General features: G+C 37.1%; 1 protein-coding gene across 24 annotated transcripts in view; it reads left to right on the top strand.

Moving 5' to 3' along the window:
* Nucleotides 1-18,554, top strand: part of OSBPL8 (oxysterol binding protein like 8) — a 166,854-nt gene that overhangs the window by 103,942 nt on the left and 44,358 nt on the right. For 23 of the 24 annotated variants that reach the window (XM_086398794.1, XM_086398787.1, XM_086398785.1 and 20 more), the window contains one exon: nt 16,760-16,830. In XM_086398794.1, coding sequence (XP_086254920.1) covers nt 16,760-16,830 — 71 coding nt within the window. Of the gene's footprint in view, nt 1-8,899; nt 9,161-16,759; nt 16,831-18,554 lie in introns of those variants that run through there. The other variant, XM_086398786.1, reaches the window with a different exon arrangement.

The raw sequence follows: 18,554 nt of genomic DNA, 5'->3' as shown, positions 1-18,554 counted from the left end.
CTGAATTGAAGGCTGTGAATTTAGATTTTAAAAATATTGTGTCTTACCAAGTTGAGAACTGTAATATCAGTGCTACAGTTTGGGGAGGGGGAATTTTTTTGGTCCACAGATTCAAAATCTAGGAACCGTAGTTTTACTGTGGTTTACCTACCTCACATAGTCATTTACCTATGTGAGGAGATTGTGGATATAGGGGTAAAAGATAAGGAAATCCTTGTGCTTTGGATGGAGTCATGGGCCGTGAAGTTAGTTAGATATGTGGTTACAACTGTGGAATCAAAATAGCTTCTTCAGGACCTTATTAGGCTCATCATTAGGAAATATCTGGAGTGTGGCAGCCAATAATTTAAATTGTATCCAACTCCAAAGCCTCCATAGAGTTGGATTGAGTCTCTAGTGGGTAAGTAAAATGATGTGAGCATTGGCACCAATATTTGAATATCAGTCAGGAGAGAGAAGGAAGAGAGATCCATATTCATTCTTTCCATCCTAGAACAATGTGTAAGCAGTGCTGTCTTATAACATGGTTCCCATTCTTGAAGAGAAGACTGGAAAGGAGTGGAATTTTTTTTATCTGTTATGTTTTGAGAACTCAGTTATAGGTTTTTTTAGCATGATATTTGCTATCATGTGTAGTAAAAAGTGAAGGAAAAAGTATAGTAGTTTTTTTCTAGCATGATATTTGCACAGCTTTCTAGTGGAAAATTTTTTGAGAAGTAGATGTTTAAAGTTTTGAGTTGTGTCCTTCATTTACGAAGTGTCCCTATATGTGAAAGCCGATCCAATTGAGTGGTCTCTGTCCTATAGGCTCTCCTTTCTTCTTCACCATCATTAAGATATTTCTTGCTTTATCTCTTTCTACCACAGACCCTGGGATGGTGGTTTTTTATCCCCACTCTTTGAGTCTCAGCTTACCACAAAATTGCCTGATGCTGGTATTTGTGTTGGTGGGCATAGGGAAAGCAGAATGAGGAGATGGGGGAAAGTAAACACTGCTTCCGTGGCTGGATTCTCACTGGCGTATCGCTCATTTACTGTGTGGCTCTGAGCCTGTACTCCTCAGAGTTCGTGTACGGGTTAAGTCGCTTCGGTCACGTCCGCCTCTTTGTGACTCCATGGACTATACCCCCGCCAGGCTTTTCTGTCCGTGAGGTTCTCCAGGCTGGCATACTGGATGAGTTGTCATGCCCTCCTCCACAGGATCTTCTACATCCAGGGACTGAACCCATATCTCTTACATATCCTGTATTGGAAGGTAGATTCTTCACTGCACCGCCTGGGAAGCCCATGCCTCCAAGCTTGAAAGTGAAAGTGAAGTCGCTCAGTCGTGTCTGACTCTGCCACCCCATGGACGGTAGCCTACCAGGCTCTGGGTCCTTGGGATTTTCCAGGCAAGAATACTGGAGTGGGCTGCCATTTCCTTCTCCAGGGGATCTTCCCAACCCAGGGATTGAACCCGGGTCTCCTGCATTGCAGACAGACGCTTTACCGTCTGAGCCATACCTGTAAAACCAAGATACTGTTGTTCTTTCAATCTATTGAGAACATATGTGAAAACACTTTTGAAAACTTATTACTGTATAATTCTTAGATAGTATTAATAAAGGTTATATTCATAGATGCTCTTAGTACATTTTCAGTTAAATAGATTCTTGTGAACAGTCTTAGAAAGAAACCTAAGCACCTCATTTAACATTTCTTTTGTGGGAATAGACCCTGAGTTTCAGTCAACTTTTAATGACCATGTACTCACACATGTTGAAAGCTCAATAAGAGCAGAAATTAGGGGGTATTATATCATAACTGTCTGTGCTTAACATAATTTCTAACCCAAAGTATATGCTCATCACATTTTTTATTAAATGAATGATTATTTGATATACAAATATAATTACAAAGAACTTTCCACCCAGAGGAAAGTACTGTCTTATGCTTGCTGATGTGAGTGTGGATATATAGACAAGAATGCTCTTCCGTCTAAAATTATCTTAAGCCAGCCTTTTAATTTTGTATGTGCATTTGCATGTGCTGTTGAGAACATATTTAGTACTGAGAATCTACAAGAATAATTTTCTCATTATAAATGTGGGATAAATAAAATTGCTTTGTGTGCCATATACTCATCAGTGAAATTTTACTAATTACAGTTAAGAACTTACTTTGTCTCTTTGGAGGATGGAAATTGAGAGCTTTATTGTTGTGCTTTCTTTTTTAAAGCAAAGATCATTGTCAGCCATCTCAAATTGTATGTCCTTTGAAAGGTTATTAGTAGTCTTGTTTGCTAAGACTGAGCTGCTTAATTAATAGTAAACAACTATATTATTTTTAAAATTTTGTGCTCTGTAGGGAAACACTGCTGAGTTTGTATAGTACCACTGTCAGACATTTAGTTCATTTTCTAAGGTGGTGGTTCTGTTCATGTTTGGGTGTGATACTTTCTTAAATTCTTGTTGACTGATGTTTGTTTTTAGTATTTTGATCTTTTTCCAATTCTTTGTGCTGCTTTAAGAATTTTAAATCTCTTAAAACCTCGCTAATTATCTTGAGATTCAAGATTAAACTATATAGTTCTTATAATATAATAACTTAAGCCAATATATTTTATCCTGAATGTGCATATGGAACTTTATAGGGCTTAAGTGGATTTTCCAGCTACCGAATTAGATTATTTCAAAATATCAGCTATGTTTGCCAGTCATCTGTTTTTTAAATAAAGCTGATCTGGAATTTGTCCAGGGAACTCATTAGAGTTCTAATATGAGCAGTGAGCTGCCTTCTCCGGTCCTAATCTTTTGGCTCTACAGAAAGAAAAACTGAAGCTGGGCATTTTCTTTGGGCACAGCAGGAGAATCTAGGGGTTCTTTCTGTTATGGCCTTTGGTGGGTTTTGTTGTTGTTGTTGTTCGGTCACTAAGTTGCGTTTGACTCTTTGAGGCCCCACGGACTGTAGCACTCCAGGCTCCTCTGTCCTCTGCTGTCTCCTAGAGTTTGCTCAAACTCATGTCCGTTGAGTCAGTGATGCTGTCTAACCATTTCATCCTCTGCTGCCCCCTTCTACTTTTGCTTTCAATCTTTCCCAGCATCAGGGTCTTTTCCAAGGAGTTGGCTCTTCACATCAGGCGGCCAAAATATTGGAGCTTCATCTTCAGCATCAGTCCTCCCAGTGAATATTCAGGGTTGATTTTTTTTTTTTTTTTTTTTTAGGAGTGACTGGTTTGATCTCCTGGCAGGCCAAGGGATTCTTAAGAGTCTTCTGCAACATCACAATTGGAAAGCATCAGTTCTTAGGCACTCAGCCTTCTTTAGGGCTTCCCTGGTGGCTCAGACAGTAAAGAATCCGCCTGCAATGCAGGAGACCTGGGTTTGATCCCTGGGTTGGGAAGAATCCCTGGAGGAGGACATGGCCACCCACTCCAGTATTCTTGCCTGGAGAATCCCCATGAACAGAGGAACCTGGTGGACTACGGTCCATGGGATTGCAAAGAGTCGGACACGGTTGAGTGACTAAGCACAGCAGCCTTCTTTATGGCCCAACTGGTGAAGAATTGATGCTTTTGAACTGTGGTGTAGGAGAAGACTCTTGAGAGTCCCTTGGACTGCAAGGAGATCAAACCAGTCAGTCTTAAAGGAAATCAAGACTGATGCTGAAGCTGAAGCTCCAATATTTTGGCTACCTGATGCGAAGAACTGACTTATTGGAAAAGACCCTGAGCTAGGAAAGATTGAAGGCAGGAGGAGAAGGGGATGACAGAGGATGAGATGGTTGGATGGTATCACCAACTCTATGGAGATGAGTTTGATAGAAAGGGAAGCCTAGTGTGCTGTAGTCCTTGGGATTGCAAAGAGTCAGAAATGACTGAGCAACTGAACTGAACTGAACTCACATCTGTACATGACAGCTGAAACAACCATAGCTTTGACTGTATGGACCTTTGTCCACAACGTGGTGTATCTGCTTTCTAATATGCTGTCTAGGGAGTTGGTGATGGACAGGGAGGCCTGCCATGCTGCGATTCATGGGATCGCAAAGAGTCGGACATGACTAAGCTACTGAACTAACTAACTAACTAGGTTTGTCACAGCTTTCCTTCCAAGGAGCAAGCATTTTTTAATTTCCTGGCTGCAGTCACCATCTGCAGTGATTTTGAAGCCCAAGAAAATAAAATCTGTCACTGCTTCCACTTTTTCTACTTTTGTTTGCTGTGAAGTAATGGGACTAGATGCCATGATCTTAGTTTTTTGAATGTTGAGTTTCAACTTGGCCTTTTCACTGTCCTCTTTCCTCCCTCATCAAGAAGCTCTTTAGTTCCTCTTTACTTTCTGCTATTAGAGTGGTATCATCTGCATTTCTGAGGTTATTAATATTTCTCCCAGCAGTCTTGATTCCAGCTTGTGATTCATCCAGCCCAGCATTTCACTTGATGTACTCTGCATATGAGTTAAATAAACAAGGTGACAATATACAGCTTTGTCATACTCCTATTCCAATTTTGAACCGGTTAGTTATTCCATGATGGTTGTGTTGCTTCTTGACCCGCATACAGGTGTCTCACGAGACAAGTAAGGTGGTCTGGTACTCTCATCTTTTGAAGAATTTTCCACAGTTTATTGTGGTCCACACAGTCAAAGGCTTTAGCTTAGTCAATGAAGCAGTAGTAGGTGTTTTTCTGGAATTCCCTTGCTTTCTCCATGATTCAGGATATCTGCTTCCTCTGCCTTTCTAAACCTAGCTTATACTGCTGAAGCCTAGCTTAAAGGATTTTGAGCATACCTTGCTAGCATGTGAAATGAGCACAGCTGTAAGGTAGTTTGAACATTCTTTGGAATTGCTCGTCTTTAGGATTGAAATGAGAACTGGCCTTTTCCAGTCCTGTGGCCACTGCTGAGTTTTCCAAATATGCTGACATGTTGAGTGCAGTACTTCAACAGCATCATCTTTTAGGATTTTAAAAAGCTCATTTGGAATTTCATTGCCTCCATTAGCTCTGTTTGTTGTAATGCTTCCTAAGGCCCGCCTGACTTCATGATCCAGTATGTTCAGCTCTAGGTGAGTGACCACACCATCGTGGGTGACCACACCATCGTGGTTATCCAGGTCATTAAGACCTTCCTGGTAGTTCCTCTGTGTATTCTTGCCACCTCTTCTTAATCTCTTCTGCCTTTGTTAGGTCCTCACAGGTTCTGTCTTTTATTGTAGCCATCCTTGCATGAAATTGTCCCGTGACATCTCTAATTTTTTTGAAGAGATCTCTTGTCTTTATCATTCTGTTGTTTTCCTCTATTTCTTTGCATTCTTCATTGAAGAATGCCTTCTTATCTCTCCATGCTGTTCTCTGCAACTCTGCATTCAGTTGGGTATATCTTTCACTTTCTCCCGTGCCTTTCACTTTTCTTCCTTCCTCAGCTATTGGTAAAGCCTCCTCAGACCACTGCTTTGCCTTCTTGCATTTTTTCTTCTTTGAGATGGTTTTGGTCACTGTGTCCTGTACATGCTGTGGTTTTTGCCTCTGCCCAAATATCTGCCATTTTAATATGGAAAGAACCCCTAGACCAAAGATAATATATTCAGAGGTATTAGTTCTTTTTAGTGTTAGGGAATTTCAAAATACATTAACTGGTACAGGAAATACCTGTACTTTCCTCTCAATTTTGCTATGAACCTAAAACTGCTCTAAAAAAGTTTTTAAAAAAAAACAACAGACATTTCCATGTATTTGAAGTCTCCTCAGTTTATCTATACATCAGGAGATGAGGAAAAGAGAATAAACCTCACCAGCATACTGTCAGGGCATGTCAACATCAGGAAAGAATGTTGGTAAATCTCATAGAATTTGTCTTTGGTCAAAAAGAGATAGTGCAGTGATAGGAGGAGACATTTTGATGATGACAGCTCTTTATATTGAGTAACCTGTTTCCCGTATTCTCAGTTCAGTTCAGTCACTTAGTCATGTCTGACTCTTTGTGACCCCATGGACTGCAGCATGCCAGGCTTCCCTGTCCATCACCAACTCCTGGAGCTTGTTCAAACCCATGTCCATCGTGTCGGTGATACCATCCAACCATCTCATCCTCTGTTGTCCCCTTCTCCTGCCTTCAATCTTTTCCAGCATCAGGGTCTTTTCCAATGAATCAGTTCTTCACATCAGGTGGCCAAAGTACTGGAACTTCAGCTTCCACATCAGTCCTTCCAGTGAACACTCAGGACTGATTTCCTGTAGGATTGACTGGTTTGATCTTGGAGTCGAAGGGATTCTCAAGAGTCTTCTCCAACACCACAGTTCCAAAGCATCAATTCTTTGGCGCTCAGCTTTCTTTATTGTCCAACTCTCACATCCATACATGACTACTAGAGAAATGATAGCTCTGACTAGATTGGCCTTTGTTGGCAGAGTAATGTCTCTGCTTTTTAATATGCTGTCTAGGTCTGTCATAGCTTTTCTTCTAACAAGCAAGCATCTTTTAATTTCCTGTATTCTATGTATCCTTGATTTGCTATCACTTTTTGGTAGAGTATATATTCTTTTATATTTCTCAAGGGAATTCCTGAGAGGGAAATGAGGAAGGCATATAACATATAATATAGGTGAATATTTCTCAATTCTCCCAAGAATATGGTGCATGGCAACAGCTATAATAGATACATAGGAGAAAAGAGTTAATTCATTTTAAAGAGTGGATGTTTTAGTTCATTAAGCTCAATTCTATTGTAGAACCCTAGGTAAGAATGATTATTCTAGTAAATTCTTTAAAAACATGCATGGAAAGTAAATTTTTAAGACCCTGCATATCTAAAAATATTTTATTTTACCCTAATATGTAATTGATAATTAGACTGGATATGTACTTCTGAATTGGAAGTCATTTTCCTTCTAGTTTTGAAGACATTGCCTATTTTTTTGTCCTGGTTTCAGTATTGTTGATACCAGTAGCTTGTCTTTCCTAATCGTGGTGCTGTTAATTATCTGTAGAAGGATTTTTTGCTGCCATAGGGTTGGTTCTCAGTTTTTACCACTCATGTGTGGTTCAGCTTTCTTGAACCTGCAGGACAAGTGACAGCAAGTTCATCTCATGCTTTCCAGGGCAAGTTATGTGTTGCTGTGTCCTCTCTTGGGTGCATACTTGTGGAATACACACCCACGCTTGTATATGCTTTTTTAAAAAAATACTCCACTCCTAGAAATTTTGTCGTGTTTTAGGAGAGAATACATTATTATGTCACTATCTTCATTCTACCATTTTAACCTGGAACCTTTCTTGATTTTCCATCTATTATCCTATTTGATGCTTATAACAGTCCTGTAATATAGATAATGTTATTAAAATTTTATAGATGAGGAAACAGAGACACAGAGAAGTTAAGTCAATGGCTCTAATGTATCCAACTAGGTTAGAACTAGGATTTGAACCCACGCAACTTTAATTTCAAATCCTGTTTAACCATTGCACTATAAATGCCTTTTGTGATGTTATATTCTTTATGCTTTAAGAGGTAGGCAACACTGTGAATTATTTATAAGTATTTCCCTGATGCCTATATTAAGTGGCAGTTTATATTTCATGACAAGGGAGAAAAGTAGGGGGAAAACTCCCAAACCCAAAACCTGTTATGGTTGTGGGTATCAACCATAAACCATTTTTATCACTAACTGATTTTAAAATGCCTTTGCCAAAGAAATAGTATGTACAGGAAATTAAGTTTGTTTAAATGTCCTTTCTTTTGAAGAGAAATAGTCTTAGATTTTGCGGGATGCTGTTGTGTATGAATGGAGAGCCAGCCTTGAAGTGTATGCATAATGAGGAAGGAGACGGAGATCTTACAGTAAGGCGCCTGTAAAAATGAACCACCAAGTCAGTTATAATTGAGCTGTTGTCTAAGAAGGTGTGTTTCCAGGTTGAAAGAACTGTGGTTAGAAAAACCAGTCTAGGGTATAGAAAGAAAATAACTGACTTAAAGCTTTTTAACTTTAGTTAAGGTGTAAAGTAAATGGATTTTAATATAACTAGGAAAGTCTTCTTGGAATTTTAAAGATTAGATATAAAGAGATGACATACTGTATCATTTTGGCTAGAGGTACTTTCCTGTTAGATTTAATGATATGGGATCATCCTAGTCACTTAGTTTTAACCCAGAAAAAAAAAAGATATTTATATTTGTTACTGTGATAATAAAATTGTATTTTTTAATTAAGATTTTTAAGTGGAAAATATTCATTGGTTGATTATATGTTTTGAAAAGTTTAAATGTAATGAGGAACTATAGCATCTCTTTTCAGAGAAACATATTGGAGATACAGCATTATTAGTGGTATCCTTTTAATCTTTTGTGTTAATGGTTTGCATTAGCAGTGTCTTAATGACACGTGTATCTCTACTAGAGGTAAAATTTAAATGTTTATTCTCTGCGTTACCCATTGGAATCCATCAAAAATGTACTTGAAAGAATATCTTCCCTTATGAATTCTTAATCATAGCTAAAGCAAGCAGTAGATTAGATATAAATCTAGAAGCTTCAGGAAAGATAAACAAGTGTTATATCCATTTTTAAAGTAAGCAAAAACTGGAAAGCATCGGAAGACGTGGGAAGTGTGGCAGATACTATAAAAGTATAATGAGTATGAGAAGAGGATTGCGTTATTTTGAGAAGAGAGAAACTGAGTTTATTATTTCATCTGAATCTCTAAGTATTGATCTTGCTTTTGTTTTACTAAGGCAGTAATTCGGTGCAGGGCATTACTTGTTTGATAAAAAGGTAAAACAGTGGAATAGCCTTCCTTATTTTTCAGCTCATTTCTTTTAAAACACCCAGCAGCATGGCTTAATGCCTTTTCTGTCAGCCTCTATCTGTTTATTGCTGATTTGACGGTCTCTGGTCCTTCTCCTTTGCTGTTAAATGTGTGTGTCCTTTGTTTGTGCTGGTGGGTTCGCTGTATTTAGATGTGAAGAAAAGCCTGTTATTGCCATACTGGTCTAATTAGCCTTCTGGGTGAGGGTATACATTACATAGGCCTTTTAAGCCATGAAAGAAGACAGCTCACAACAACGTAGGTTTTCTTCCTGTACTGTGGTTTCGCCTGTTTTATTTCCTCCACGAATTGATGGCCGAAAGCTTGTCCGGAACGCTTCATTTGGAGGATACAATGAACTTTCTCCTTCTTTGCCAGGTTGGTTTGTTTAATCTTGCATTCTTTTCTTAATTTCTTATAGACTTTTCATTAAAATAAACTGGACATCTTAATGTCTTAAAGCTGCTTTCTTTTAAACAAAACAATTCTATAATGAAAGGTTAGATTTTAGTAACTGCTACTATATGGCTTGGCTTTCCATATTTTCTTTTACAGTCTCCTTATGCTTGAACTTGAAAGCTAATGATTCAGTGAAGTATGAATCTTGAGTGCTTATAGCATGAGTTTTTACTTTAATTATTGAAATTAATATTATAACCCTTTGATAAAAATAAAGCCCTTTGTAGATTTGAGATAAAATTCTATAAATAAACCAGTTGTTCTGAGGTTTCTGCAAATGAAACCCACATATTTAATATTAATATTTGTTTGACTATTCTCAAGCAAAATAGTAACTGTGAAAATTGACGTTTAGTTTATGCTTTAATAGATTAAGTCCTGACTAACATGAAGTTATCTGTGTAATTTAATTTTTGAAATGCCTTACTTCATGTTGTTAAATGTGTTTATGTATGATCAGTTTTTGCTTAGAAAATGTTATTTTTAGGGCAGAATTTATTAAATGAAATTAGACATTTGACACCTATGACTTAGACGTTAAACAGTTGGTCAATGAGATGTAGCTGTTAACTGATCTTTTATTGTTTGAAAAAGATTTATTGTAGAAAATATTTGGATGTAGATGTTAAGATATAAGCAATCTTTGTTTTCTTTTCAGAATATTAAACTGCTACATAATCATATCTACTCTTTTAAAGTTATATTTTTCTTTTAAAATAAAAATGTTCTTTTAATCCTCATGACAAATATTGATTGAACTGGTGCTTGTTTTAATTGTTTATGTATTTTCTGACACTCATTTTGTGAAATTTGAATTATATTTTCATTTTTCACACTAGCCTTTCTTCTTAGCTTTTTGTGAATACTCATGCTGATAGGTAGGACATACATTCTCTTGAGATACAGTGTTACTTGGACAATTAAATAAATTATTATAAATTCACTGACTTCATTTTCTTTTCTAACAATGTTTTGAAAAGTATTGGAAACCATAGTCCTGAACTGTTGCCTGAGTAACATAAGCTTTAAACAGCATTCATAGTCCGTATTTAGTCTTCTTAGTGTAGCGTGGCTGCTATCATGTTTCTTTCTTAACGTTCTCACAGTGCTGTAAATTTTACTATTTGTCTTTGTTTAGAAGTGACTGAAAATACAACAAACAAGTTTTTAATGTGGTTGAATACTTACTTGCTTTTTCAATGTTGACTTAGCTCCATTTCTGGATTTGGCTCCTTGTTTTTCTTTTTTTAAGCCAGCAAGCTTGCTGGCACATGTTTGCTGACCTTCATGCTATGAGTCTACTTAATGTAGAGAATAATCAGGTGACCTTACTTAACAATAGAAAACGTTTTAGAAGTTTGGTTTTTACTTCATTTAATTTAAGACAGAGTTGTGAGTTTCTCTTGTCAAAGAGAATATTGAAGGTCATCCAGATAGATTTCTTTTAGTGGAAAAGTAGATGTTTGGCTTTGTTTTCTAATTCTTGAAATAGATAAGGTCATATTCATAAGGATGCTTCCATAGTCCTCTTAATGCAACTAACAATAATATTAAAACAAAAGCGCTTTCTAATATGTTTTATCAGCTAGGTAGAATAGTTGAATAGAATTAGGTACTACAAAGAAGTGGCTTTTTTAAGTTAAAAGTAAAAAATATAATTTTTTCTGGGACATTTTGTTTTTATCTGACATCATTAGAGAAAGAGAGGTTATACATTAGTGATATTTAAAGATAGCTTTGTTTGTTTTACTGGTTTGACCACAACCCTTTTTCGTTTTCATTTTCCTTAGGAAAATCCACCCGCCCTTTTTTTTTTTTTTTGGTCACTTCTACCTTAAGGAACAAATTGGTATGACCTTTTTCTGTATGATAGAGTTATAAAATAGAATGGTACCCTTTGTCCATGTACCCAGAAATTGAAATAAACTTTGAACAAAGAAATTTACAGACACTCTGTAGAAGCTTTAGTATATAGTTAGATCTTTTTAGTATATTTTGACTTCTCTGAATTTTTTTTCTTGTACAATTTCTTAATTCTTGGCTGTGTTCAATTTAGTTAATGCAGTAATTCTATATTTGTAAATATTTACTGAATCTACATTTTTAGATACTGTGTATGTAATCTGATTTTAACAAGGCTGAAGCAGTATAAAACTTGCTTTATTATATCTAAACGTTATTGAACCAATTTTTAATGAGGTATATAAAAAGTTATATCTTATCAGTGATGATAGCATTTTTCATCTGTTAATAAGAATTTAGGGACAGTGTATTAATTTATTCAGGAATCACATTCCATTGAATTAGTAGGAAAAAGTTTTACTACTATATTACTGGAAAATATCTTCTGCTATTTTCCCACAGATTTAGGGAAGACTTTCTTAAGACCCAAAAGCACTAACTGTTAAAAGAATGAGGTTGCTACATTTGGCAGTGTTCAAATTAAGAGACATTCATCTAAAGAGACCATGCAGAGAATTAAAAGACAAGCCATAGAGTGGGGAGATATTTGTAATAAATATAACTGGCAAAGAACCAATATTTGGGAAACATTATGAATTCCTATATAAATCAAGAAAAAGTACAGAGTTTTTTTTTTTTTTTAATGTACTGAAGAGTTTCTTCACAAAGAGAAAATTAAAATGGTAATATATGAGATAGTACTCAATATCATTAGTGATCAGGAACACACTAACTAAAGCCTCACTGATTTACCATTGACACACCCAACAGATTGGCAAAAATAATAAAAAATTTGTCAATATTGATGTTACCATGGATGTGGGAAAAGGAGAACTATCATACAGTGTTGGGGGAAAATAAACAAATGGTAAACAATTTGGTGTTCTTAAAGACGCACGTACACTCAGGCCTAGGAGTTCTGCTTCTGGTTTAACCCTTAGAGATACTCATGGATATACTGGGATGCGTTGCCAACAATATTTGTATCACCTATATTTGTAAGAGGAACAAACTAGAAACAACACAAGCAGATGGATAAATAGTGATATAGTCATGCAATAGGATTCTAATCAGCAGTGAAAATGCATGAAATACCAGTTGTGGCATGCTGGTACATAATCGTAAAAGTCAAAGTAGTTATTTCTGAGGGAAAGAAGAGTAGATAGGGTCAAGAATGGCATGGAGCGGCGTAGGGGGTGGTTCTCACAGGATGGTGACAATTCTGTAATTCTTGATTTGGGTGGTGGTTATGCAGATAGTTTTTGTATATATTAAATTATGCTTTATGTATGTTTCTGAAGTATGCGTTTTTCACATATTTTAAAAAGCCACTGCATGTAAAAGTAGAGTCCATTTTTATTCATCTTTGGATCAGTTTATCAAAATTTGAATGGATGAATAAGAAGCGAGACCCTTCTTTTCAGGAACTCCCAGTCAAGTATGGGACGTGAACGTGAGAACAGGCAATTGAAATATTTTGCGATAAATAGAGTAGTGCAAGTGTACCAAGTGCTGCGTCTCAGGGGAGACAGCTAGCTGTGTTTATGCAGTCTAAACACGGCCTCCCGGAAGACGCTGGCCTTGAGTCTCGAGAAGCACTCTGACATTCTAGAACACCATGAATTTTAAAGTTAGATCTAAGTTTAAATTAGCGCTGATACTGTCACCTATTGACATTTGTCACGTTACTTAATTTCTGTAAGCCTCAGTTTTTTCAGTTATATAGAATATACCTGATATGTGAGGGGGGCTGGATTTTAAAGATTAGGAGTAAATTATCAAAGTGTCTTAAAATTGCAAGTGTTCCTACAAATGGATATTGGTTGCTGTATTGTTTTCATTAATATTATGTTAATTATCTTCTTAATTATCATGGTTATGGATGAATCAGAATCGGCCCAGAGCAGGATATGTTAAAGGGGTATAGAGTAAGAAAGGATGCCATAGCAAGAGCGGTCTAATAAATTAGAAGATTAAGGAAAGAGTGTGGTGCCGGTAGTAAAAAACTCATCTGCAGGAGACACAAGAGGCACTGGTTCAGTCCCTGCATCAGGAAGATCCCCTGGAAGAGGAAATGGCAACCCACTCCGGTATTCTTCCCTGGAGAATCCCGTGGACAGAGGAGCCTGGTGGGCTACAGTTCATCGGGCTGCAAAGAATCAGACATGACCAAAGCGACCTAGTAGAGCACATATGAATTTTTTAAAAAATTATCAAGGCGTAACCTACACATAGTTCATTCACAACTTTTTGAATTTTTAGTTATGTATCTACTCCAGTATTCTTGCCTGGAGAACCCCCAGAGGACTCTGGCAGGCTGTAGTTCGTGGGGTCACAAAGAGTCGGATGTGACTGAGCAACCAAGCACAGCGCAGCACTCAGCCACGTGTGTGACCACGCCCCAGGTCCCCAGAAAACTTTCTCAGGCCCAGCCCAAGTCAGTTCCCTCCTGCAACAAAGTCAACCACTGTTCCAGCCTCTACCACCATAGGTTAGGTTTGCTCGTTGTTGTTTATCCTGCTGAGGCGTGTCCGACTCCTGTGACCCCGTGGACTGTAGCCTGTCAGGCTCCTCTGCCCGTGGTATTTTCCAGGTAAGAGTCCTGGAGTGGGTTGCCATTTCCTTCTCCTGCTAGTTCCTGACCTTTATATAAATGGAATCATATGGTATGTGCTTTTTTTTTTTGGTGGCGAGAGGTGGCTCTTTTCACTCGGTGTTCTGTTTGTTGTTTTAGGTAGTGGTGATTCGTTCTTCTTCACTGATGTTTATCTTTCCATTGTGTGACTGTAGCATAAGGGATTCATTTATTCTACTATTAATAGTCGTTTGAGTTGGCTCCAGATTTTGCTATTATGAATAGAACTGTTGTGAACATTTTGTACCTGTCTTTTAATGACCGTGTAACGCATTCATCTCTGTTTAGTACATCTAGGATCAGAATTGCTCTGTTCTAGAATATGAGTACTTTTAACTTTAGCAGATATTGTAAAATAGCTTTCCAAAGTGATTATGCCATTCTCATCAGTAGTGAATAGAGTTCCAGTTGTGCCATAGTCTTATCTGTATTTGGATGCTCCTAGTCCTTTTAATCTTAGCCATTTGGGTGGGGATGTAGGTTTCTATCTTGTGGTAGCAGTGAGGAGGATAGTAGGAAGAGAATTTACTGCCTGATATCACTAATGAGCAAACTTGGTAAAAGTCATGAACTGAAACTGTTCTGCATTTTACTGATAATGGTCAGTAATGTATTGTGTGCTGTGTGCCATGCTCAGTCGCTTCAGTCATGTCTGACTCTTTGTGACCCTGTGGAATCTAGCCCACCAGCCCCCTCTATCTGTGGGATTCTCCAGGCAAGAATGCTGGAGTGGATTGCCATGCCTTCCTCCAGGGGATCTTCCTGACCCACGGATCGAACCTGGATCTCTTATGTCTCCTGCATTGCAGGTGGACTTTTTACTGCTGAGCCAGGGGGGAAACCCATGCATTTTATTGATAACGGTCAATAATGTATTATAGGCTTCAGGATTTTATTTATAAATGTCACAATAAAAAAATACAGTTAAATAATATGGAAGTCATCAGGGCCACCTTTTAAAATAATGATTTGCAAGTTTGAGGTATAGAAAATCTTTTAAAATGGTATTCATTTATTGGTCTGACATAACCTAGGTTTATGAGTGACCTATTCTTTTTGTATTTTGGGGGATTTTTATTTAGTCTTGTTTTTGTGTGTCCTTTTCCAGTATTTGAAACTTTCTGCAAGACATATTTGCATGTTCAAAAAAAGTCTATTCAGATTTATAACTTTGTTTTAATTTCCTGTTCTGTTGTTAAAATAATATGTGAATATAGATACAGTGAAGTAGCCATTTTATTAGTCTAATAAATGCATTGATATACATTTATCGGAAGCCAAAACCACACTGGAGAAATTGAATAGTCTTGTTCTTATGAAAATAAAGGAAGATATTATCTTTTTTCCATTCATAATTATATTTTTAGAAAATCTTTGTTCTTTTATACATATATTTAGATCTTTGAAATAATTAATGTTAATTCATTAATATTAAGAATTGCCTATGTTTATTACTCTGAATAAATATTTTTAGAATTTTTAAGCTGAATTATGTAACTTCGATTTGCTTTACACTAAAGTTTCAAATTCTGGTAAGTTTCATTTAAAATTCCATGTTAGATTTAATAAGATTTTTTTTCCCCTCCTCAATTTTAAAATTGCCTGATCTTGCTCTGTACCAAAGATGGAGAAGGAAACAAAAAGATTTCTTTTTCATATTACCAAAAAAAAAAAAAATTTGGCAAAATCATTGAATTAAGAAAATAGAATGGATTTGTTTTAGCTAATATAAATCAAATAAATGGTCTCACTGATATGTTAGAAGTGATTTTTAAATGCTTCAGGCACTGATACTGCTGGTAACTTTTTAAGCACTGTTCTATGAATGATTATTTGTACATTTTTATATAGGCTTTATTGGACTCAGGACAAATGGTTGTAGAGAACAGTTAATGCTACTTGTCCACAAAAATAGACAGAGCTTCAATAAAATGGGCACTGCTCCACTTATGGCGGCCACACGAATCTCAGCATTAGCATTTCTCTGAATATACCCGTACAACACTAACTTGCTAACTGCTTTTGGCATAGTGCTGTATTGGCTTCCCTGGTGGCTAGGATGGTAAGGAATCTGCCTGCGATATAGGAGATCTGGATTCGATACCTGGGTCCGGAAGGTCCCCTGGAGAAGGGAATGGCAGCCCACTCCAGTATTCTTGCCTGGAGAATCCCATGAGGAGCCTGGCAGGCTATAGTCCCTGGGCTCTCAACAAGTTGGACACCACTGAGTGACTAACACGAATACATAGTGCTGTATTAATGTTACATGATTGGGAAGATGTGAGCATATATCCCAATGCACTCATATTTATCCTTTTAGAATTTCTATAACAGTAGTCAGTGCCAATGATAATATTAAGGATCAATGTTAATTGAATATATACTGTGCACAAATGCTATGCTAATTGCTTTCTAGGCATCCTTATTTAATTCTCACGGTAAGCACATTATTAGATTTTTTTTTTAAAAGTCTGTCCTTCAATTCAGATTCATTTCCCTAGTCTTCTTTTATCACCAATTCTGGAGTTGTTTTCCAGTTTGACAAGGGGCATGAAAAGTATGTTGGGTTGGCTCTTTGTTAGAAAACAACTAACTGAAATAAACATTCTGTGAGCACTGAATTCATTCCAAGTGAATGAGCAGAGAAAAGAGGTATTTATCTTAAGTTGATGGGTTCAGGGAAAGACACCAGTACCTCTGTAAGCCTTGATTTATTCTAAAGAATTACTAGAGATGACCCCTTAGTAGTCTTTAAACTATAATAGTTTAAAACTGTATGTTGAATCTAGGTTTCTTGCACTGATATATATCAAATATTGTATAATGTATATTTGAAATTGAATAACTTATGTGTATCTGCTTTTTATTGCCTGTATATGTTCAAATGTGGTAATACTGAAATAATGACTATGTTTTTAAAGGTTTTGAAAGAGGAAAGGAAGACATTTCTCAAAATAAGGATGAATCTTCACTTTCTATGTCAAAGAGCAAGGTAAGCATATTGTCCTCAAGTATATGATCATAATATTTTTCTAATATTTAAGATGAGTGGACTAACACCAAAATCTTACCAGATTTTTACAGGATGTGTTCATGTTGGTATATCTAAACCAGGTAGTATTTATGAGAAAAGGAACATTCCCCTGGGGCTGGTTTAGGAGCGTTGGTTATTCGGAAATACAGCCGATTGGTAATCAGGCTTCTCTCCTGAGTGATACTGTTGTGGTATGTCTGCCACAGCACACATCTCAGACTTAAGTCTGAGGCTTCCATCTGGAGAAACAGTCAGGTTTCTTTTTTTTTTTTAAGTTTTAAGTGTTTTGGGTTCATTCAAATGACTATCAAAAACATGTACATTTTAACAGTTAAAGACCAAATATCTTTTACTATAGCAGCATGCAACTGAAAGACAGTTTCTTAGAATAAGACAGAGTTCCCTAAATTAGTAGTTTTCAAATTGGGTACTTGTATATACTCTTGGGCTTTCCTAGTAGCTCAAATGGTAAAGCATCTGACTGCAATGCAGGAGACCCGGGTTCGATCCCTGGGTCGGGAAGATCCCCTGGAGAAGGAAATGGCAACTCACTCCAGTATCCTTGCCTGGAAAATCCCATGGACAGAAGAGCCTGGCAGGCTGTACAGTCCATGGGGTCACAAAGAGTCGGACACGACTGAGCAACTAACACATATATTCTTAGGTCTGTTGAGAATTTTTTCTCTAAGAGTACTATTCAAATTTGAGAAGTACTGGATGATGCATAGGCTTTCCTATGGGTTTGTAATTCACTAGATTTTCTATAATTTGTCAATGGATTTGACTTTTGACTTATTTCTGGTCAGGTTTAGTAGCAGAAGAAGCTTTTTTGTTTATGGACTCAAACTTCAATAACTGTAAGAAAATCTGTTTCTTAAGCTAGTGAATTCTCTGCTGTTCTTAGAATAGGCTTTGCTTGTAAAACCAGACATTTTTTGTTCTATTCTTGAGAGTGGTTGAGTCAGAGGATTCCATGATGTTTTATACAAATTTTATTCACATTTAACTTTTCATTACATAAAAGTCCATCCTATATTTAATATGGGTAAAAGTATATAAGGAGAGTTTAGTGTCATACTTTGATGTGTAAAATACAAAGAGAAACACATGAGAAATGCCTTAATCATTTTATATAAGATGCGTAATTAACAAGGCTTCCCTGGTGGCTCAGAGGTTAAAGCATCTGCCTGCAATGCAGGAGACCTGGGTTCGATCCCTGGGTCGGGAAGATTCCCCTGGAGAAGGAAATGGCAACCCACTCCAGTATTCTTGCCTGGAGAATCCCATGGACGGAGGAGCCTGGCGGGCTACACAGTCCACAGGGTCGCAAAGAGTTGGACACGACTGAGTGACTTCACTTTCACTTTCACTTAACAAGGAGGTAGTTTGTCTTGGTTCTGCCATGGTTCGAAATGCAGTGAAATTTATGGAATTTTAAAAACCTATTTTCAAGCAGTTAATACGAGCATTGGTGAATGTAGGTTTAATTGGTATTCCTACTCAGAAGCCTAAACTCCGGCCCTACCTGCCACAGCCTCCTAGTCTCTAAACAGGAGAATGAGGGAGGAGCGGAAGGGGTCGGAAGGAGAGGGAGCATGGAAAGGGAAGCAGTGCGGATTAATGAAAAACAAGGAAACTAGACTGCACCTTGAGTGTAATAGCACCGAATTGTATATGAACTT

This window comes from Bos grunniens, chromosome 5, assembly GCF_055505025.1.
Source record: "Bos grunniens cultivar Pamir isolate PY7600 chromosome 5, Bosgru_T2T1.0, whole genome shotgun sequence".
NCBI lineage: Eukaryota > Metazoa > Chordata > Mammalia > Artiodactyla > Bovidae > Bos > Bos grunniens.
This window is presented reverse-complemented; position numbering and strand designations above follow the sequence as displayed.